This window comes from Glycine max, chromosome 18 (genome assembly GCF_000004515.6).
Source record: "Glycine max cultivar Williams 82 chromosome 18, Glycine_max_v4.0, whole genome shotgun sequence".
Taxonomy (NCBI): Eukaryota; Viridiplantae; Streptophyta; class Magnoliopsida; order Fabales; family Fabaceae; genus Glycine; species Glycine max.
In genome coordinates this window covers 42,021,534-42,045,463 of record NC_038254.2, presented here as the reverse complement: position 1 = coordinate 42,045,463, position 23,930 = coordinate 42,021,534, and the positions used below count along the sequence as shown (strand labels likewise).

General features: G+C 33.6%; 1 protein-coding gene across 1 annotated transcript; it reads left to right on the top strand.

Moving 5' to 3' along the window:
* Positions 1 to 17,050: 17,050 nt before the first annotated feature.
* Positions 17,051 to 21,276, top strand: LOC100817178 (RINT1-like protein MAG2). The gene is made up of 4 exons (XM_003523997.5): positions 17,051 to 17,629; positions 17,711 to 17,809; positions 18,896 to 18,996; positions 19,077 to 21,276. The coding sequence occupies exons 1-4, from the start codon at positions 17,350 to 17,352 to the stop codon at positions 20,985 to 20,987; spliced, it is 2,391 nt and encodes a 796-aa protein (XP_003524045.1). The 5' UTR covers positions 17,051 to 17,349; the 3' UTR covers positions 20,988 to 21,276.
* The last annotated feature ends 2,654 nt before the right edge of the window (positions 21,277 to 23,930 follow it).

The window sequence follows — 23,930 nt, the reverse complement described above, 5'->3', positions numbered from 1 at the left end:
ATTGTTCTTATCATATGAGTCCATACCGAAATTGGTTTGTGGCCTATGGGAAGAAATCTAGTGGTAATGTTCTGATGGGTAACAATGCTCATTGCAAGACAATTGGGATAGGTTCTATACAAATCAAAATGCATGATGTAATTGTTAGAATCTTAACCAATGTTTGTCATGTTCTAGAGCTTAAGAAGAATTTGATCTCTGTGGGAGCCATGGATTCAAAAGGTTTTACGTGCTGAGTTAAAGGTGGAGTGATGTAAATAAAAAGGAAAGGCAAGTTTGCTAAAATGCAGGGAACCAAGCCTAGAAATCTATATATCCCGTAAGGTTCCACTGTGGTAGGCTTAACTTCAACTGTTTCACAAGCTGGAAGTCTTGCGTTCAGTGATAATTCTCTATGGCATAAGTGTCTGGGCCGCATAAGTGAAATGAGACTCGAAATTATGAGTAAGCAAGGTTACTTTGAAATCACAAGGTGGAACCTCTTTAGTTTTGTGAGCACTATGTCTATGGAAAGCAACATAAGACTAAACTCCCAAAGGTAGCGCACACTACCAAGGCCATATTGGACTATGTCCATTCTGATAGCTAAGGGCCTTTGAGAGTTCCATCCCTGGGAGAAGCAAGATACTTCTTCCCTATCATCGATGATAATTCATGATGAAGCAAAAATCTAAAGCATTCAAATGTTTCAAGCATTGGATAACACTCTTGCAGAATCAAACAACAAAGAAAGTTAAGCGTTTGAGGATGAACAATGGCTTGAAATTTTGCAAGGATGAAGATATTGCTAGACAAAATATTGTTCAACATACTCCTCAACAAAATGAGGTAGCATAAAAAATGAACAAAACCTTATTGGAAAGGGTCATATGCGTGCTATCAAACTCGAGGTTGAATAGAATTTTTTAGGTTGTCGACATAACATGTTACTTGGTGGATCACTCCCCGTTCACTGCCATAGATTTCAAGACCCCTATTAAGGTATGGTCTAATAAACCAACTGATTACTTAATGCTGAAAGTGTTTGGATGTCCAACATACTATCATGTAAACAAAGGTAAGCTAAAGCCTAGAGCTAAGAAGGGAGTCTTTATGGGCTATGCAAATAGAGTTAAAGGATTCAAAATCTGGTCTCCGACAAAAGGAAAGGTCATTCTAATTAGAGATGTCACTTTTGATGAACTTTCTATAATGCATCCGAGTCTATGGAAGATTCAAAAAAGGAAACTAATGTCACTATGTAGGTGGAGTTTAAGATCCTTATAGTAAGAAATTTTAGTGATCAGGAGCACTTTGAAGCACCTTATGAGGAAGCCTAAGACTACTGCTCTTAGTAATCATCAGACGCAAACCCAACAACATCAATTTGAATCAATGGATAAGTTTGGCCAAATGAGTTAGAACCTTATAAGGAAGCCTATGACTATTGCTCTTAGGAAATCTCAGGCAAATCAAAGCACCAGAAAGATATGGCTTTGATGATATTGTCTCCTATGCCCCAGGTAGCAGAAGAAGTTGACTCATTCAAATCAACCACTTATCATGAAGCAATTACTTATTTTGAAGTTGATAAGTGGAAGATGGCTATAAATGAGGAAATGGAATCCCTTTAGAAAAATTAAACTTGGAATTTGGTTGAGTTACCTGAAGGCAGAAGAGTTGTTGGATGCAAATAGATCTTCAAGAAGAAATCTCGGCTGTTAAGCACTAAAGTCATCAAGTATAAAGCATGTCTTGTAGCTAATGTAGAAGCAAGCTTCATGATGATGAACCAAGCAATTTTGATTATGCCAAAAGCCTAAGTAATTGATTCAAGATTGATTCAAGACTTCAAGATCAAGCATCAAGAATCCAATTCAAGATTCAAGATTCAAGAGAAGAAATCAAGAAGCAACAAGTCAAGACTTCATATAGGATAAGTATTAAAAGATTTGTTCAAAAACCAAATAGCACAGTTTTATTTTATAAAAGAATTTTCTCAAATTTTCTAAGTTACCAGAGTGATTACTCTCTGGTAATCGATTACTAGTGACCAGTTTGGTTTTCAAAATGTTTTCAAATGGTTTACAACATTCCAAAATGATTTTCAAATAGTGTAATCGATTACACTATATTAGTAATCAATTACAAGTGAATCTGAACGTTGGAATTCAAATCCAATTGTGAAGAGTCATAACTTTTCATAAAATGAATTGTGTAATCAATTACACCTTTGTGGTAATCGATTACCAGTGAACAATTTTGAAGAAAAAGTTAAGAGTTATAACTCTTAACATGGTTTTCTCAAAAAGTCATTACTTTTCCAATGGTTTCTTTGACTAGACATGAAGAGTCTATAAAAGCATGACTTTGGCACACATTCAATACATATATGATATTCTTCCAAACAATTCTTTTTCACAATATTTCTTAACCATTGTCCATTGCTTTCTCTTTTCCAAAAAACTTTCTAAACTTTGTTTCAAAACTTTGTTTTTTCTGCAAGTGGAAATTCTGCAGAAAATAAAAAGTGTGCTATCTTTTCATCCCTTTTCCCTCTTGCCAAAAGATTCAAAGGACTAACCGCCTGAGAATTCTTTTGATTCTCCCTTCTCCCTCTTGACAAAAGATTCAAAGGACTAACCGCTTGAGAATTCTTTTGATTTTTCCCTTTCCCTTTAAACAAAAGATTTCAAATGACTAACCGCCTGAGATATCTTTTGTTTCCCCTTACAAAGATATAAGGGACTAACCGCATAAGAATTCTTTGTCTTAACACATTGGAGCATACATCCTTTGTGGTACAAGTAGAGCATACATCTACTTGGGTTATGATACTGAGAACAAGAGAGGGTACATCTTTTGTGGATCAGTTCATGTGGAGCGTACATCCACTTGGTTGTTCAAAGAGATCAAGGGAGGGTACATCCCTTATGGATCTTTGATTGTAAAAGATTTTACAAGGTTATTGGAAATCTCAAGAATCGGTGGTTACTTGGGGTCTGGATGTAGGCACGGGTTGTTGCCGAACCAGTATAAATCTTGTGTTTGTCTTCTTCTTCCCTACACTCTTTAATTTCCACTGTGTAATTTTTATTTCCGCTTTACTTTTGTCTAAGTTATTGTTTCTGTTCTTTACTTTCTCATAACTTAGTAGTAAAGCTTAATTGAATCTAGTAACTTTAAGAAGGATAATTTTTTAATTATTCAAGACTCATTCATAATTAATTCAACCCCCCCCCCCTTCTTAATTATTCTGAGGCCATTTGATCCAATAGCTAAAGGATACAATCAATAGGAAGGTGTAGACTAAAATGAGATTTTCTCTCCAGTCATCAGACTCATGTCCATTCATGTTTTACTAGCTCTTGTTGCAACTATTGACATGGAACTATAGCAACTTAAAGTGAAAAAAAAATTCTCCTTGGAAAGTTGGAGGAAATTTTTTTGATGAAACAACCAAAAGGTTTTAAGGTGCAAGGAAATAAAATTATGTTCATAGGTTAAAAAGATCTCTCTATGGACTGAAGCAATTTCCAAGACTGTGGTATAAGAGATTTGATCAGTTTATTGTTTCTCATGGTACAACAAAAGTTATTATGATTTATGTGTCTATCATAGTAAGGTGGAGGATGGTTCATACATCTATTTGTTTCTCTATGTTGACAACATGCTCATAGCATCTCGAGACAATTATGAAATTCTGAAACTAAAGTAACAGCTTAGTAGTGGATTTGAAATGAAAGATAAGGGAGCAAATGAAAAGATTTTGGGCATGGAAATCAGGAAGGGTCATGCTTAGAATAAACTTTTCTTATGTTAGAAGAAATACATTCAAAAAATGTTGAATCGATCTGGGATGGCAACTACGAAACCAATATATACTCCTTTGACATTGTTCATTTGTCTCTCTAAACTCAATACTACTCAATCAGAATCAGAAAAGGAATACATGTCTCGTATTCCTTATGCTAGTGAAGTTGGAGGTCTAATATATATCATGGTATGCACAAGATCATATCTTGCACAAGTTATTAGTGTAGTGAGTAGGTATATAGGTAAACTTGCGAAGAAACATGGGCAAACAATTAAATGAATATTTAGGTACCTTAAGGGTATAGTAAATGAGGTGAAAAATGCCAAATTTACCATATTTTCATATGCAATTTGAGACGTTTATTTGATACTTTAATATACTTTAGGCCTTGTTTTGAATCAAATTCGTTATGTTTTCAGTTTTAATATATTTTAGATAGGAATTACGATTTCAGAAGTTTATGATATGATTTTGTGAGTTTTTACAAAGAAATAAAGCAATTTTACAAGGTAGTCTCGCTCAAGCAAAGTATATGCCACTCAAGCCAGCTTAAATAAAGGAGAAAATAAAATTTTACAGAAGTTATCTCGCTTCAGCAAGGAGCGCACCAGACAATGCATCCAGAAACTAAATTAATTCAAAACAGAGATAGCTCAAAGATAAATGAAGAAAATCACTTGGAAGATGATTGCAACAATTAAAGTAGATTATATAAGCTAAAAAGATAATTTCCTTGTATAGATTATATTATTTTGTAAATTAAGGAGATTATTTGCCTATATTAAATACATCCATGATTCTATAAATAGAGAGGCATAGCTAGCAACAAAAAAATACACCTCTACACACCACCCTTCATTGAAAAACTCTTTTCTCTTTTCTCTTCTTGTATTTCATGAGTGGCTAGTTTCTTTCTTAGCTAGGAAAGGAAATGATTGAACCTTATTCGATGTAATTTTATCACATTAATATATTATTTGAGTTCATTATTCACCTTCTATACTTAATGTTTTGTGAGCCTGCACACCTCACAAATGATTCCAGGAATTGACATTCACTTTGGCGAGTCTCTTTTGAAACCCGAACTTAATCGAATACTTAATTGGGGTTATCTCTAGGGATAGAATAATCTTGCTTAAGCCTCTCTAATTCCTAAACAATAATGTTGGTTTGCCAAGGGATTGGGAATCAAGGCAAGTGATTTAGGGTCTATCACCTAAGGGATTAGGGATAGAATACATTAGTGAATTGGGGATGAATGATATAACAACGTAGAAGTGTAAGGAATTGTAACAAATAACAGGATAATGAGTATAATCTTAGCATTTCAAAATTATTGTTTCCATCTACAACTATTATCGCGTCAACAAGTAACTTCTTACATTTTCTTTTAATTTATGTTATTAAATTTTCAGCACATCAATCTCTCTAGAAAAATATATCTTTTATTTTCTGTTTTAATTAGTTTTAGTTTTAGGTAGTTTAAAGTATAAAAACATAAAAATATCTTTATCTGAAAGTTTTTAATTTGAATATTCATCCTTGCACTATTCCCTTGGGAGAAGACCTGAGCTTTGGTTCAGTACTACAATTGAGATTCGGTTACACTTAGCCGATATAAATCCTAATGTAATTAAAACGTTAACATGAGGGCAACATAGTAGATGTCATCCACTCCTCTAGAGTCTTCATGTTTCTTATAATGTTGATGTAGACTGTGTGTGGAAGGTTAAAAGAGACCTCGCCCGTTAGATGGAAGAGAACAAATTTATGTAGGTCAGACACAAAGTTTGTTGAGCCTACTTTGTGCATGAAGCTCTTCTGAGTGATCTTGGACCAGCCGCCTCCTTCATGTTCTTCCCATAGAGAGCTTTTGGAACATCACTTTGAAAAAGATGATGGGACTCACCAACCCAAGAGGGGTGGGGTGAATCAGTTTTAAAATCAAATCGAAATAAAAATAGTTTTAAAAACTTTTACTTCACAAGGATCGTATCAAAACTTTTTGTTAAAAAACCAATATTGAATCAATCACCCGAACACAATATCCTTTTTCTTAAAGTGCATCAATTTAATAAAAAAAACTTTAAACTCAAAAAATTGATAAAGAATGCAATAGAGAAAGATCAGAGTTAAGAGAAGATAGAGAACAAGATTTATACTAGTTCATTCTCTATTTCTAGAGAAGCTACTCCAGTTATCCAATTCAACTCGAATTAGATTTTCACTATGCAATGTGAGTTTTAAAGGAAATCACAATCAATTTACAAAAGACTTGATTGAATGGACCTCTCTTGATCGCAAAAGTGTTTACATCTCACTTTTGCCTTTGAAAGCTTCAAGGAATGAAAACTAAAGTCTTGTGTTGTAAAAGCTCCTTCAAAGACATATTTTCGAATGCTTGAAAGTGAGAACACAAGGTGGGTATATATATTGAAAACAATTATAACTGTCTGTAATCGATTAAATTGTCAATGTAATTGATTATCTCAAGAGAGTAATTGATTAGATTATCATTTTAATCGATTAAAGTGTTCTTCCCCAAACCTGGAAAGCATTTTAGAACAATGAAATCAATTAGATTCTTGATTTAGTCGAAAGTGTTCTTGGTCATTTATGGGAACACTTTCAAGAACGATGCAAACGATTACTATATCCTCATAATTGATTAAAGCAAAGACCCAAGAAAAAAGACATGGTCTTAAAAAGAACTGTGTAATCGATTACAAATATATGGTAATCGATTAAACCAAAACGAATATCTCTCTGCAAGCTTCTCAAAAGACTTGTGTAATTGATTACAGATATAAGTAATTGATTAAAACAGAGATTTATACGTTGAATATGTTTCTTGCCTTAGAAACTATTTTCCTACTTTTATTATGATGCATGAGGTACATATAGATAGATTAAAACTAAAAGGCAACAACCAATACAAATGCCATTCAATAAGGAGTTGGGCATGTAAAAGACAAAACTCTTCATAGCTTGATCTTCATGTACCTCCCCCTATCTCTAACAATCTCCTCCTTTTTGGCTTTGATGATGCCAAACATTATTGCCATTGAGTGCATTTGGAGAAGCTTGAGAGTAGAGACTTCTCTTGAGGTACCAGCTAAAAATTCACTGATTACTATGGCCAAGAGAAATGTCAAATCATATCATCATCATAATAGAGTGAACAAATCAATGAATAAGAATGTATGTGAAGAATGTTAGCAAAGAAGGTGTCTTTGGGGAGAGGTTTTGTAAAGATATCAGCTAACTGATTCTTTGTATCAACGAATTCTAGTATACAATCCCCTTTTTGAACATGATCTCTCAAGAAATGATGTATAATCTCAATATGCTTGGTTCTTGAGTGTTGACAGGATTCTTAGAGAGATTTATAACACTCGTGTTATCACATCTTATGGGAATATGATCAAGAAATATTCCATAATTAGAAAGTTATTGTTTCATCCAAAGTATTTGTGCACAACAACTGTCAGCAGAAATGTATTCCTCCTCAGCAATGGATAAAGCAACACTATTTTGTTTCTTACTATGCCAAGAAACTAGAGCAAATCCAATGAAATGACAGGTTCCACTAGTGCTCTTTCAATCAGTTTTGGAACCGGCAAAATCAGAATCAGAATCAGAATATCCTATTAGATTGCAAGTGGAATTTTTAGGATACCATAATCCTATATTAATAGTGCCTAATAGATATCTCATAATTCTCTTAACAACACTAAGATGTGATTCTTTGGGATTTGCTTTAAATCTAGCACACATACAAACACTAAACATTATATCAGGTCTGCTAGCAGATAAATAAAGAAGAGATCCGATCATACCTCGATATTTCTTAATGTCTATTGACTAACCGGTTTCATCTTTATCCAAGTAGCAAGCAGTACTCATTGGAGTAGCCATATGTTTAGCATTTTCCATCCCAAATATGTGAATCAAGTCTTTGCAATATTTTGATTGATTGATAAATATTCCATTCTTGATTTGCTTGACTTGTAACCCAAGAAAGAAATTCAACATTGACATTTCAAATTCACTTTGCATATCTTGAGAGAATTCTTTGCATAGAGAATCATTAGTGGATCCAAAAATAATATCATCAACATAGATTTGTACTAATAATATATCATTCAACTTCCTTTTGATAAAAAGAGTAGTATAAACTTTACCTCTTGAAAAATCCTTTTCTAAAAGGAATTTACTTAGATGTTTATACCAAGCCCTAAGGGCTTGTTTTAAGCCATATAAAGCCTTTTTCAATTTAAAAACATGATTAGGCTTTTCTGAGTTTTCAAACCCAGGGGGTTGATCTACATATACTTCCTCTTGGATAAATTCATTCAAAAAGGCACTCTTCACATCCATTTGGTAAAGTTTAAAATCCATTATGGATGCAAAGGCTAATAACATTCTAATGGCTTCTAATCTGGCAACTGGAGCATATGTTTCTTCATAATCTATTCCTTCTTCCTGATTGTATCCTTTGGCTACTAACCTAGCCTTATTTCTAATGACTATCCCATTTTCATCTAACTTGTTTCTAAATATCTATTTTGTTCCTATAACTGGGTAATTATTAGGCTTCTCAACTAATGCCCAAACTTTCTTGGGTCCTTGTGTGTTAGTTTTAATAAAAGATCCTTTTGGGACCCATATCATTTTAATATTATTACTATTTTTCATAAAATAGCATGTAGATGTACCATGTCCTTTCTTTCCACAATAAAAACAAGTTAATAAAGGAGAACTATACTTTTGTGCGGATGCAAAGAAATTTTTATAAAATTTTTGTTGTTTATCAGGTTTATATCCTAATCCTGCCTTATCAAAAATACATCTTTGCTTTCCTAATATAATATCTAGATTATTTTTGCCAATAAAAAATTTGGCAAGAGAATTTTTCAAATCCTTGATTTCTTCTATATACTTGTTACAACAATTACAAGAGTTAGATGTTTCTATATTATCATGTATTATTTTTATGGTGGAAGAATGATTTGTGTCAATTGATCTTAAAGTTTTCACTTCAGTTTTAAGATTTTCTAATTCTTCATTTAATTTTAAAACTTCTTTTTCTAAGTTTGAAATAGTTTTCTTAGAAAATGAAACTAGTTTTGCAAGTTTAATTGATTCTTTACATAAACCAGTGAATGCATCTTGTAATTCATCAAATGTATTAGATAAGTTGTTGTCAGAAGATGATACATCTTCATCGTTTTCATAATTCTTGGCCATCTGACTCAGATTTACAACTTCATTTTCTGAATCTTCTGATGAGTCCATATCGTTGTCTTCCCAAGTAATGTAGGTCTTTTTTGCTTTCTTATCATTGTAAGTTTTCTTTTCATATCTCTCTATTCTTTTCTTGAAACTTGGGAAATCAACTCTCAGATGTACTGGTTGATTGCATTCATAACATTTTGGAAGAGAGGATGAATCTTCTGCCTTTTTCTTTGATTTGAAATTTGATCTTCTTTTATTTCCTTTATTTCTTAGAAATTTGTTGAATCTCTTTACAAAAAGACTGAAATCATCATCTTCATCAATTTCATTTGAATCTTCTTTATCACTTCCTTCTTGGATTGAGGATGAAACTTTAAGTGCGATTCCTTTCTTTTTCTAATCATTCTCCTCATGTTGATTCAGTCTCATTAATTCCATTTCATGTTCCTGTAACTTTCCAAACAAAGTAGCAAGAGACATGTTAGAAAGATCTCTTGATTTTGTAATAGTTGTTACCTTTTGTTGTCATTCCCTACTTAAACATCTCAAAACTTTATTAATAAGATCCTCATTTGGAAATGTCTTTCCTAAAGATACAAGATGATTTACTATGTGTATGAATCTCTTTTGCATGTCCTATATAGTTTCATTAGGATTCATTCTAAATAATTCATATTCATGAGTTAAGGTATTTATCCTAGACCTTTTCACATCTATTGTTCCTTCATGGGTTACTTGTAAGGTATCCCACATATCTTTTGCACTTTTGCAATTTGACACCCTAAAGTATTCATTCATTCCTAATGCAGATGTAATTATATTTTTGGCTTTTAAATTATATTGTACTAACTTCTTTTCCTCCTCATCCCATTGTTCCCTAGGTTTTTCTATGGTTGTATTTCCTGCTACCATAGTAGGGATGTAAGGTCCAATTTTTATGGCTTCCCAGATATTTAAATTTATAGCCTCTGTAAAAATTTACATGCGGGTTTTCCAATAATGATAACCCACGCCATTGAAAATAGGAGGCCTATTTATAGAGTTCCCTTCAGGAAATAAAAAGTTTGATGAGGCCATATTCTTGAAGTTTCTAAACCTTGTAAAAGAATTAAGCTTTGATACCACTTGTTAAACAAGTGGTCTCAATAACTTAAGAGGGGGGGGGGGGGGAGTGAATTAAGTTTAAAAATTTCCCCTTAATCAAATTTTAATTCTCTCTTGAAATAGAATATGCACACTTAATATGAATTAAGTAAAGAGAAATTCAATAAAAACTTCTTTAAAAATAAGTAAAGCAAAAATAGAATGTAATAAATTAAAGAAATTTAGGAAAGAGAGAAATGCAAACTCAATTTTTATACTGGTTCGGCCGTGCCTTGTGTCTACGTCCAGTCCTCAAGCAACCCGCTTGAGATTTCCATTATCTTGTAAAATCCTTTTACAATGTCTGAACCACACAGGGATACCCTTCCCTTGTGTTCAGAGATCTTTACAACTCAAGAGACCCACTGTCTCTTGAACAACAATTGTTTGCTTTAGAGTAAGAAGATCATTTCTCTCTTGTAGAGAAGAATGTTACAAGATGAAGATCTTATAAGAATCCTCATAGATTTTGCAAGTGTTTGACCAATGTTTTCTTTTGAGAGGATAGGGCAATTATTGTTATAAAAAACTCTGAAGAAATTCGATCCCAAGTCACCTATTTATAGGCCTTTGGTGGCCTTTTAAAAACTTGTGAACAGTTGTGACTTTTGGGAGTTATTTTTAAAATTTCCTCACTAGTAATTGATTACAGATATGTGGTAATCGATTACACAGTTAGTTTTGAGGAGTTATGACTCTTCAGATTTTAATTTAAAAATTTTGTGACTGGTAATTGATTACACACCTGTTGTAATTGATTACAGGTTTAAAATTTAAATTCAAAACTTTTCTAAAAGTTGTTTAAAACAGTTTTGTCTCTGGTAATCGATTATAATCTCTTTGTAATCGATTACACAGTTCAAATTCAAATTCAAAAGTTTGTAAAACTGTTTAAAACTTATCTTTACTTCTGGTAATCGATTACAGCATCCGGTAATTGATTACCAGAGAGAAAAACATATTTTTCAAAAACAAAATTCTTCTAAAAACCTTTTCAAGGTATTTTGAAGAATTAACCTAAGGTCAAGCCTGTGCAATCTCTTTTAAGGAATTCTTTTAACATACTATGGACTAATTGTTCATCATTTCTCTTGAATTCTTGATCTTGACTTTGATCAATCTTGAATAGCTTTCATCTTTGGCACCATCAAAAGCTTCATACAGCGTATGCTTCTACATTTCCTACTCTTGCTATCTTCCCCTTCTTATTTCCTTCGAAAGTGACCGTTCCACCATGCATAAGAGTCAGACATTAGAATATACACTTTTCTCCTATCATGTGCCATGAACAACCACTCTCCTGGTACCATGATTGGCGTGTCCTTGTTATGGTTGAATATATCTCTTTATCCAATTTTGAGTCTAATCTTTTTGATGCAATATCTGCCATCAAACAAAGATTGGCTTCTTCTTCCTCTTTTGTTTCTTCATCGAACGTTGTGTCATCTAGTTCTTCCCATGTGCTCATCATTACTTTCTTGTCCTTTTCTTTGAAGTACTTTTTCTTATGGGCTAATTTATCAAGATTTGGACATTCTGACTTGAAATGCCCTTGTTTATTGCACCAATAACATATGATAGAGCTTTTCCCTTTATCTTTTCTTTCTTTGTGTAGTTTCTTGGATCCTTTCCAGTTTGATCCATTCCTTTTCTTCCACATGTTCCTAGTCTTCCTTGAGATGAAAGCTAGCTAATCATCTTCATCTGAGCCTTCATCATTTGACTCACCATCCGAAGGTGCATCAATGTTGATAACTTTGGATGAGCTTTTAGACGCAGGTCTGGATGAAGATTCCTTGCATGTTGAAGATGCTTTGACTTTCTATACTGTTAGAGCCAAGGATTTACCCTTTTTGAATCCTTCATCTTGTTGAAGTTCCTGCTCGTGAACCTTTAAGGTTCCAATACACTATTTAATGGACATGGAGTCCAAGTTCTTCACAGGTTCTTCATCTTGTTAAAGTTCTTGCTCGTGAACCCTTAAGGTTCCAATCACCTCTAGTATCCACTTTTTTGGATAAACTTTTTAGAAAATTTTCAATGTTATCATAATTATCAAAAATTTTGTTAAGACAACGCAATTCATTTAAAATAGTTTGGAAGCATCCAAACATGGCTTGCATATCTTCATCATCTTCCATAGTGAAGAATTCATACTTATGTGTCAACAAGCTAAGCTTGTTGCGCTTTACCTATGACAATCCTTCATATGTCAAAGCTAATGTGTCCCATATTTATTTTTTACTTTTGTAGTTGTGGACCTTTGTATATTCTTCCTCAGAGAAGGCACACAACAAAGCGTTTTGAGCTTTAGAGTTTAACAAAAACCTTTGTCTTTGAGCAGCTATCTAGGAGGTTTTGGGAACTTTATTCAGCTGATCATCCAATGGAATATAGTTCCCATGTTCTACAACATCCCAGAGATCCATATGAATGGACTCAAAATGAGCTATCATACATTCCTTCCAACAGTCGTATTTGACGCCTTTAAAATAGTGGCAATTTATTTATGGAATATCCTTCTTCCATATCTATTTGACTTTAGGATCTTTCCTTTGTATTTGTGAAAATATTCAACCTGAGAGGCTAAGCTCTGATGCCAACTAAAATACAATAAATCACACTAAAAGGGGGGTTGAATAGTGTGTTAGTCAAAATATAAAACCTTTTTGAAATGAAAGATGCTACAATAAACAAGTTCATAAGAACCCTAATCCAGTGACTAAAGGTGGACTGTCGTTCAATGATGTGTAAAACTTATTTTTCAATGAAAACCTTATGTGCAAAATATGCCAATAATGGACTTTGAAATACTTCGATAAGCTAAAGAAGAGAAATAAAAATACTTCATTTTATACTAGATCACTCAACTTGAGCTACGCCTATTTTTTCTTTACCAACTAGTAAAGAGGTCTACTAATCAAAATTGATTACAACAAGTATTCTTTTCTACCACTTCTAGCTTACAAGTATTCTTAAGGCCACTACTGGCATACCCCTTAGACTCCCCTAGATCTACGAACACCTAAGTATTGTTTTGTTACTAAGCCACTCCTAGCTTTCACAAACAGAAGTTTGATATATAATCAAAGATTATTTACTACACTTAAAGAGTGATTTTACAATGAAGTTCTAATCACTCACGAGAATTTTGTATATCACAAAGGATGAACTCTCTTAAGCTCAGTGTATTTCTTAACAAATGTTTTTCTTGTTTCTTGATTCATGACTCTTGCTTTTTTATACGTGTCCGCCATCGTTCTTTAATCCTTGACGTCATATTTATAGGTATAAAGAAACTCGTAATTGTAGAGAGTATCTTTGGGATTGAATAATATGACCATTGAGCAGATTGATCTTGTTTCTTAGAATTAGCATATCCTACACGCTTCTGTTTAATAGGATCAGAACTTTCCATATCTATCATTCATAACTCAATAGTGTCATTAGACATATAAAAGGAAATAAAGGATGGACTCGCAGATCTGTTCCTTTTAAACAAAATCATATAAACTAGAATAAACTGATTAATTCAAATAAAATGCATATTCCAAATGTTGTTTAGATGAACTAGACGAGTACTTCCTGCTTTCAATAGACAGGTTATCCACTAATGGATAAGTCTCACCCGATGTTGCTTCCAGTCATCAAATCTGTTGGCTTACATTAATAAAATGGTCAATACAAATTTATATCTTTGTTTTCATCAAAACCTTAAGAGATATTTGGGTTGTTTAGTGATGAATCGTTCAGTGTCTAACACCTTAGGCCCTAAGGGGTCTATCACTAACATTACACCACCCAAACCCTAACAACAACAACAAATTTCACTATAACACAACCATAGCAACAACGTTAGGCAAACAACCCAAACCCCAATAACTTCCAACTGTAACCACAACCACAATATGCAAATATCCTACAACCCCGATACCCCACCAAACACCACCCTTCAAACCCATCCATGATTCTTATAATTGCACGCAAATCTGATTGGATAAAAAGATTATTAAGAAATATAAAAAATTTAAAATATATTTCTTTAACTTCAATCAATAATATTCAATTACAAAGATAATTTTAAAAATATCCACAAGATATAAATTATAGTAATTTAAATAATTATTATAATCTATGTCTAACATGACAAAATTTGTGCATTGCACTAGTATAAATGCTACTTAAAATAAAAAGATTTAATTATTTTTTTGGTTCTTATAGTTGCAACAACATTCCATTTTAGACCCTATAGTTTAACATCACATTTTGATCCCTATAATAGAAATTTGGGTAAATGACCAATTTCATCCCTGTATTTTACACTCATTGTTAATTTAGTCCATGTACCTTGGAAATGATCAATTTAATCCACACTGGTGTAAATGTACCGATAATTTAATCCTACAGTCAAGTGAGCTCCATTCCTATTAATGTTGAGTGCATACTTGGCATGTTCTTATTGGCGTGCCAAATTCACGTGTATAGGGGACGTTCCATCTATTTTGGACTAAAATGTCAGTGAAAATTTTTCCATTCTCCTCTCTTCCATCTGTTTCCCCTCTCTTTCTCCTCTACCATCAGAGGCTATGAGTAAAACTTCGTGAATGCAACACTCCAATAAATCATGTTGCTGCAAAGCGTTATCACTAACATAATCATCAACACAATAAACACCGGCATGGAGAACCAAATGACATGTCTCTTTGTTTTACCCTTCCTTTTCTTGCCCCCCCCCCCCCTCCCTTCCCATTTTTCTGCTAGACTTGTGTTGTGCGGTTGTAATATTGGAATTTCCTTCTCCCTTGCATATTCTGAAAATCTAAATGATAAATACTTATGGACTTACAAATCAAGTTTTTTTTAATATAAAATTTTTAATTACTGATTTTTCGTTAGAAAAAAATATTTAATTTTTTAGAATGTAAATAGAGATCATAGACCATTTTGAGATTATATAGATGAATTGATGGGGTTTTAACTAAAAATTGTTGTAGTAAACCATGGGAGCCAAAATTAGTGATTGTTATCCCTGTCAATTTACCTGTTACTATGTATTCTTATTTTAATATTATATTTGATGATTTTGGTGTTTCAAAGAGAATTATGGTTGTGAAGTTGCTTGCTTCAATGCAAATGTTGGCCAAGTATGTTGTGTGTTATTTAATATATTTTTGTCACCTATTTTTTCAACCTTTGACTAGAGAAATTGTTTTATCCAATTTCCTAATTAAATATCTTGTTTTCATCTCATAACAAAACTAAATTGTATAAAGGAATTAAACATTTAGATCAGAAAGTCAAAGCCAATGGGGACTAGAGACCTCAATGGTCTGTCCTATAATTGTGAAGACTCTTTGGCTTGAAGTTGGATATATTCATATTTGAGGGTTTCAACTGAGGAAGAAAGAGATGGATGAGGAGGGTGGTGAAGAAGGAATGTTCAATGGAGAGGGAGAGAGAAAGAGAGAGAGAAAGAAAGAAACAAACAAAGAAAGAAAGGAAGGAAGAAGATTTAGGGGATGAATTTTGGCAACATCGGCGAAGGGAATCGTCACTGGCGAGAAGCCAAGGGAGAAAAGGGAGGGTAAAAAAATTGCTGACAATTTAGTCCAAAACATTATGCATTGACATGGAACACTCCTGCATACGTGGAATTATTCTATCTACAACAAATGTCACATATGCGCTCAACGAGCGTTAACGGAAATGGCAAATACTTGACGGTTGGACTAATTTATCATAACATTTACATTTTATGGACTAAATTGATCATTTTCAAAGTATAAGCATCAAATTGTCATTGAATGCAAAGTACAAGACCCAAAGTAGATACTTACCCTAGAAATTTTATAATTGTCGGTCCTCTGGTCTAAAATCTCCTAAAGTCGTTACATCTAAATCTTTTATATTTGCTACAAAAATAAAACTGGCAAGAAAATCTGGCAAAAAATTTAGACGTTTCAGTTTTGTATCCGTTATAAAGGACTAGGATCAAAATGGTTAACAAATTGTAATTATAAATGCTAGAATGGGATGTTTTAAACTATAGGTACTAAAATGAAAAATTGTTGCAGCTATATTATCAAAAGAAAATTAAACCAAATAAAAACAAGCATGGATCACTTCATCATATTAAGCGGTTTGGATGAGAGTTGATAAAATTAATTTTAAATAAAAATAATTTGTAAAATTGATTTTGTAGTGATTAATTTATGTTTGGATGTTTTTATTATAAAAAAACAATAAAATTAAATTTAGCACAAAATTTTTTATTATAAAATTTCAATGTTTATATGAAGAATAATTTTTTTTATTCATCATAAAAACTATCCAAAGTTGATACAATTCAAAATTAATTTTACATCAAAAATGAATTCTACATGAGAAATGGTGGAAAATGTATTTGAAGAAGTGTGATAGATAATATATTTTAGCACTCCTATATTCTTCTCCAACAAGTTTTTTTAGATCAGACTGACCGATTGTCTGGAGAACCAATTGTTTGTCCGGCCTGGAAATCTTGCAAAACGGCCATAACATCAAACCGGTGGAACTGGTCATGAACCAGAAAACCCGGTGGTTTAACCGGTTGGCCCGGTTGTTCAACGTTTTTCTTCGCTGTGCACGACGGAATTGTTTATTATAAAAAATAATAACCGTCAACATGCAGCTTTGATTTGACTAAGTGATGTTTAAATTTTAATATTATGAAGTTATGAATTTTTTTATTTTTGGTTAATTTTGTTTTATATGTTATGCTAATTTTTTTTTACAGATTCAATCACGGTTGAAGTAGGTTGAACCATTAAACTTAAACAACTATTTTCACCGGTTCTGAGTTTAATTTTCAAAATATTATTCTTCAATTTAAAACTAAACATGTAAAATTTATCTTAAATCAACCTGCACTCAAAATTGATTTTTCATAAAAATGCAAATTGTGTTGCTGCACTGTTGAAATTCTGGAAGTTTTGAAGAGTGACTCTCTTAACAGTTTTGTAATCTTGCTTTGCTTTTAATTTTCGAACGCTACCAAAAAAATAAGAAAAAAGAAAAACTATCCACCCACGCCCAATGTGAGAAGATTCGTATCATCCACAGAGGCATCGGAATCCGGCGCCGGATAACAGCCGCTCACGGCGGCGAAGAACCATCGAAACTCGATTTTCACGATGGAGTGGCTCCAAACACTGCCTCCATCCTCTCACATCTCGCCCTCCGCACTCTCCTTCCTCGACCACAGGCTCCACACGCAGCTCGCCGTTGCCGAGGCTCCCACCTTCGCCGCCGAGCTCCAGACTCAGTGCTCCGAGTTGGATCGCTCGCTCGACGAGTTGACTCGGAGGCTCGGAGCTGGTCTCTCCGCCTACGCCTCCTTCTCCGGCGAAATCCACGGCCTCTTCGGGGCCGTTACTGATAGGCTGGTCGCTCTCTCCTCCACCGTCGTGCCAGGTTCGATACGATGATTCTTTTGTTTTAATAGGTTTTTTTTTGTTGGATTTTGAAGATTTGCTTTTGTTTTGTTGAGTGAAGATGGAGGAAGAGGCGAAGGGGATGGCAAGGGTTTCAGAGAGGAACTTGCGACTTTGGCCAAGGAAGTGGCTAGGTTGGAGACGGTTCGTGTTTATGCAGGTTGGTTGTTTTTTCAATTTTCGTTTTTTGAATTGTGTAAAAGGAAAAACATTGTGGGAAGAAGTTTGATATGATGTTTCTGTGTTGAAGTGTTTTTGTTTGGTTGATTGTTATGATGTTGGTTAGTTGTAATTGTCATAAAATGTTTTGGTTAGAACTTAGAAGTTTTAGTGCATGTTTGTTTTAACATTGGGAGACCGTTCAATCAAAAGCTCCCAATTCTTACTTTTTGCGAAACGTGCATTGGAATGTGTGCCCGTTAAACCAAACACACCCTTAAACTTGGGTATTACCTTAGCTTTTGGTTAGTGCTGTTAGTTCTTAAAATTGCAATTTTGTCTTCCATAGACAACTCTTAAACTTGATACTTGCTGTGCAAAATCAAAGAATGTTGTGGGGATGGGAGGAATTGCAACATGATGTTTTGTTGAAGTATGTGTGTATGATGATTTTTGTGATATGGATTTGTTGTCAATAAAGCCTAGTTTGGATAAATTTTTCAACAAGTACATATAGGAGAAGAAATTAAGAAGGAAAAATGAATTAAAGTTCTTCAATAAGTTAAAATCAACTTACATACTTCAACTTTTATAGAAGCTCTCTCATCTATCTTCTCCAAAAGCTGAGATGCATAAGGTGAATTTAATTTATGGAAGAAGTTTGATTCATTTTGCTTTATATTTTCTTCTCCTATAAGTGCTTATTAAGAACATTATCCAAAATAGTGCCAACTGTTAAGCTTTTTCAATGATGGTTGTTACCATCGGTTTGAGTTCTTAGGTATTGCTTTCTTTTGTCAATGTTGATAGTTTCTTACACTCCTGTGTGTCTTCTAGAGACAGAACTAAAGCATGATGCTTTAAGTGTAACTTTGAAGAACATTATTGGAAGAATGAGAGTTGTGTTTTTACTGTAATACTTGTGTTTCAGTAGTTTTTATATTTTTATGATGTGGATTTGTTGTGATTAACAAGAGATACTATGCTTTTCAGTGATGATTATCATACTGTGTTTGGTTTAATTTCTTAGGTGTTACCTTTTTGTGAATGTTGTTTGATTCTTGAAACTCCTTTGTTTGTCTTTCAGAGAAAGCACTGAAACTTGATACTTTGGTTGGTGATATTGAGGATGCTGTATCATTTACCATGAGCAAGAACATAAGGAAACATTCTAGTCAAAATTCACAAGTGAGCCTACTTTCATAATATTAACCTGATGATAGTGGAACTATAGCATCACTATTCTTAATGTATCTTAAATGTTTCAGGAAATGCATATGCTTGCTATTAAAACACTGAAAACAACAGAAGACATATTAACTTCAATTACAAAAGCACATCCTCAGTGGAAGCATCTTGTATCAGCTGTTGATCACAGAGTAGACCGAGCTCTTGCTATTTTGAGGCCCCAGGCAATTGCTGAGCATCGGGCACTTCTTACTTCACTTGGATGGCCCCCACCTCTTTCTGCCTTAACCTCCTCTAACTCAGATGCAAGTACTGCAAATCAAGTTGTGAATCCTCTACTGAGCATGCATGTGGATCTTAAAGTCCAGTACTCTGAAAACTTTCTTGCTTTGTGCAACCTACAGGAGTTGCAAAGGCAAAGGAAAGCTAGGCAACTTGAGGGCCATGACAGGGAAGTTGCTCTACGACAACCACTTTGGGTAATAGAAGAGCTTGTCAATCCCTTATCATTGGCTTCCCAACGACATTTCTCAAAATGGGTTGATAAACCAGAATTTATTTTTACTCTTGTATATAAAATCACAAGGGACTATGTTGACTCTATGGATGAATTGTTGCAGCCATTAGTTGATGAAGCAAAGTTGCTTGGTTATAGTTGTAGAGAAGAATGGATCTCAGCAATGGTAACCTCCTTAACCACATACTTGGCGAAAGAAATTTTCCCTAGTTACATTAGTCAACTAGATGGAGAGAGTGTTACAGGAATTCAGTCATCTGCTAGAATATCATGGCTACATCTCATTGATTTGATGATAGCTTTTGATAAAAGGATTAAGTCTTTGGTAGAGCATTCTGGGATCTTGCTATCCTTTGATGACGATATCATGCAGAAAATTTCTTCTCTATCTGTATTTTGTGATCGTCCAGATTGGCTTGATCTATGGGCTGAAATTGAGCTAGGTGATGTCCTAGATAAGTTGAAACCAGACATCCAAGATGAGAATAATTGGAGAAAGAAAGTTGAAGGTGTGGTTCTTTCATCCTATACTGATGATCACAAGTCCCCTCTGGTTTCTAATGCCTTTCTTCGCCATCTAGCATCTGTTATTGATCGTTGCCGATCATTGCCTAGTGTAAGTTTGAGGTCAAAATTTCTCAGATTAGCAGGTATTCCTATTATAAGAAATTTTTTTGATTCCATACTTATCCGCTGCCAAGAAGCTGAAGGTTTGACTGCCTTAACTGATGATGATGCTGTAATTAAAGTTACAATTTCTGTCAATGCTGCTCATTACTTTGAATCTGTTCTAAAGGAATGGTCTGAGGATGTCTTTTTCCTTGAGATGGGAATGGATGAGGATGATAAAACAGAATTGGAAAGTAATTCAAATAGTTATGGTGAAGTGTTGCCAGAGAGTTCCAGAAGGGTTATCTTTGATGATGAGATAAAAAAGTTGGAAGAGTTCAGAACAGAGTGGGTTGAAAAGATTTCCCTAGTTATTTTGAGAGGTTTTGATTCTCATTCTCGAGATTATGTGAAGAACAAAAGGCAATGGCAAAAGGGTGAAGAAGGATGGGCCGTGTCAAAGACTTTAATACAAGCCCTGGATTATCTTCAGAGTAAAATGTCAGTGGTAGAAGTAAGTTTGAATGGTAGGGATTTTATTGGGGTTTGGAGAAGTTTGGCAGCAGGAATTGATCAATTGATTTTTAATGGTATCCTCATAAGCAATGTAAAATTTCACAATAGTGGTGTTGAAAGATTTGGTAGCGACTTGGATGTTTTATTTGGGGTATTTGGAGCATGGTGTTTGCGACCTGAAGGTTTTTTCCCAAAATCAAGTGAAGGTCTGAAGTTGTTGAAGATGGATGAAAATAGACTGCAAGAATGTATGGGAGGGGGGAAGAGATGGTTGAAGGAGAATGGGCTCAGGCGTTTGAGTGTAACTGAAGCAGAAAAGATTTTGAAGAGCAGGGTGTTCACAAGTTGAAGCTTTTGGGCTTACATTTTAAGCACATGCTCTGCTGGAATGGCATAGGGAAGTGTGAAGATTTAGGATTGTTTAATGGTGTATATGACTGTAGACCAGCTGAACTAATTCAATTTTGCAAAGTTGCAATAAATATATTTTCCATTAAAAATATTCTCAGGCATTGCCACGTACCTCAAATTTGGGGCATGGCTAATACTTCATATTTCTAGATGCTAATTATACTGTAAATGTGCAGTGAGGAAAACTATTCTTCCTATTCGTATAATTTATGATTTTTTATGCTGGCTTTCGAATTTTGAAATGAACAAGGACTGTGTAAATGAATAACTGTTACAGTGAATTGTGTTATTCCTTAGTTTCTGCTTACTAATGAGCACGCAACCGAAACAATTTTCAAGCTACACTGAATTACTTGTAAGTTTGTTGATTTAACTTCTGTTTTTTTTCTTAAAAAATATTTTGGTTTTTTGGTCAATAGAATTTTAACTGTTTTCTTTCCTAATTGATGTATTTTTTACGTGCTGATTGTTGATCTCATTGTGTGTGCTGGTTGAGTGTAAATTGAGCATTGAGGATAGTCTGTATTGAATTTGGAAATTGTAAAGAAAAGAAAGCTCTGAGTTGGCATGTTTTTGGATTGTATTTGCTGAAATTATAAACTTACAATTGGTGAAGACCATGGGCAATATGTAGCCTTGATTTCCTGATAGGTTTGTTGATGTGTACCTGGCTGCACCTTGGTGTATTTTGGTTGCTTGGCTGATGTATTTTCACTTACTAGGAGAAAATAGAACTAGTGGATCATCCACCATCAATGTTTGCTATGAACCAACATGCTATGGAACCCTGCGCATTAAGCGATCTGTTTGATTTATAAAATGAGAAAAATATTGTACATAGCTCCTAGAATTGAACTGTTAGGTTTTGGAATCCGTATATAGCATGCTATAGTTGCCATAAACTGTCTAATACCAAAGGAGAAAGTAAATGCTCTTCCAATGGATGAGGATGATCACATCTTGGCTTTTATTCTTTGCTCTGTTATGATAGAAACAAATTACAGAAGCATTGGAGTATAGTTAGAATTAATTTTGAAAAAAATTGAGAAATAAATTGCATTGAAACGTGTAACATGATTTGGCAGATTGAGATTGACACGGTTTGTCTCATCCACTTTTAATTTTTAATTGAACTCTATATTTCATTTCGGTGTTTCTCAGTTTTTTTCTTTTTCCAATAATCGTTGAGATAGTTGATATTTGAAAAGGTTGCTGAAAAATAATAATAGATTAATAGAACGATTTAGTTTGAGGAACGATCAATAGAATAAAAAATGTGGTTGGTTAGCAATATAAAACCAAGTTTCTGCATATGGATGTTTGGTAATTTGATTTAAGAATGGGGCATGCTGCATATACATATGTGCATAATGGCTGTGGATATTGAATGCCGTTTTTCTTAATCTAACAATCTCTTTTGACTATCCATCTTGACAGTTGAGTTAACAATAGAGATGGAAATAGGTAAGATTAAACCTGACTTTACATAAATATGTATGATCTATATTATATGAAAATCAAGGCCTGATCTAACCTATTAGTTTATCAGAGACTTTTTTAAGACCTAATCTAACATTTTTAAAAGTCTGGCATATTAATCTATTTAAATGTCTTTTTATTTCAAATACTGTTTTTTTATTATATATAAATGGATAAATAGGTTGGCTTATCAGGTTTAGTATTTTATTTATAAGCTCTAGTCTAACCTTCGCATAGCGAAGAGCCTCTGGACAATGGGGTACGAAGTTTTTTTTAGTCTAACCTATTTAACTAAATAAGTTTTTAAAAAAAATCAAGTCTAATCTTTTTATTAAACAGGTCTGTTAAGATCAAATTTTAAATAGATTAGGTCATAGGTCCCTATCAAAGGTGCGGCCTATTTTCATGCCACCAAGTGAGATTCTAGTTTGATAGAGAATGAGACTATTCTGTTTCTATTTTGTTACTAGGTCTTGGATTACTGTACTTTCATCTAAAGGTCAGCATCTTGGATTATTCGTAGAGAATTCCTGAGTGATTTTAAGTGGTTATTTAGCTTGCGTACTGCTTTATCCAGTTAGGTGGAAAAAAAAAAAAGTAAAGTGCTAAGGGAAGAGCGATGTTTTGGATAAAAGCAACCAAAGTTAAAATTCTTGTCAGCTATAATTGAAGCCATGCCATGTGAAATAATTAATGTGCAACTAAAGATTGTTTAATTTAAGGTTAAGTAGTTGTTCGGTTGTTCCACTTCCACCCCTTTATTCAGTTTTACAAAAGGCAGTTGCCTGTTACTGGAATCCTGGCTAACACAATTAAAAATTGTTTACTTTTGATTTTTAAGTGGCTACAGAGTAATATTGAATAAACAATTTTTTTTTCCTACATGGTTTTTTGACCCATCAGATATGCATGCTTACATCACAGGTAATTTAATTTCACGAGTTTATATATTCTGTTTGAATTTCAATCAGCCTAAATTTATTGTCAGATATAGCTATAGTACTGGTTTAGTTTTCACATAGGTTGGTTAATAAGCAACCTAAGAACTAAAGTATTTTAAGTTGCTTATTAGTAAGTTTTTATCTTTTAGTAAGGGTATCTGGACCATTCATTTTCACCATGGTTTATTAATCGCTTTTAATTTGATATATATTTTTTGTCTTTCTTTCTAATAGGTTATACCTCTAAATAGATTTTAAGCACTTGAGGGTGCGTGAACTCTATATCGATGACGACTACTTTAATTTAGGTTTCAAATCTTGGATCATTTCTACTTCTCATTTTAGGACTAGGCTTGTTGAATATTGTTGTATTGGATTACTTACGAGCAAAAGAAGAGAAACTATTAAGCATGTCTTAGCTTTACTTAGAATCTTCATTTGACTCAAATGGTGTCTTAGCT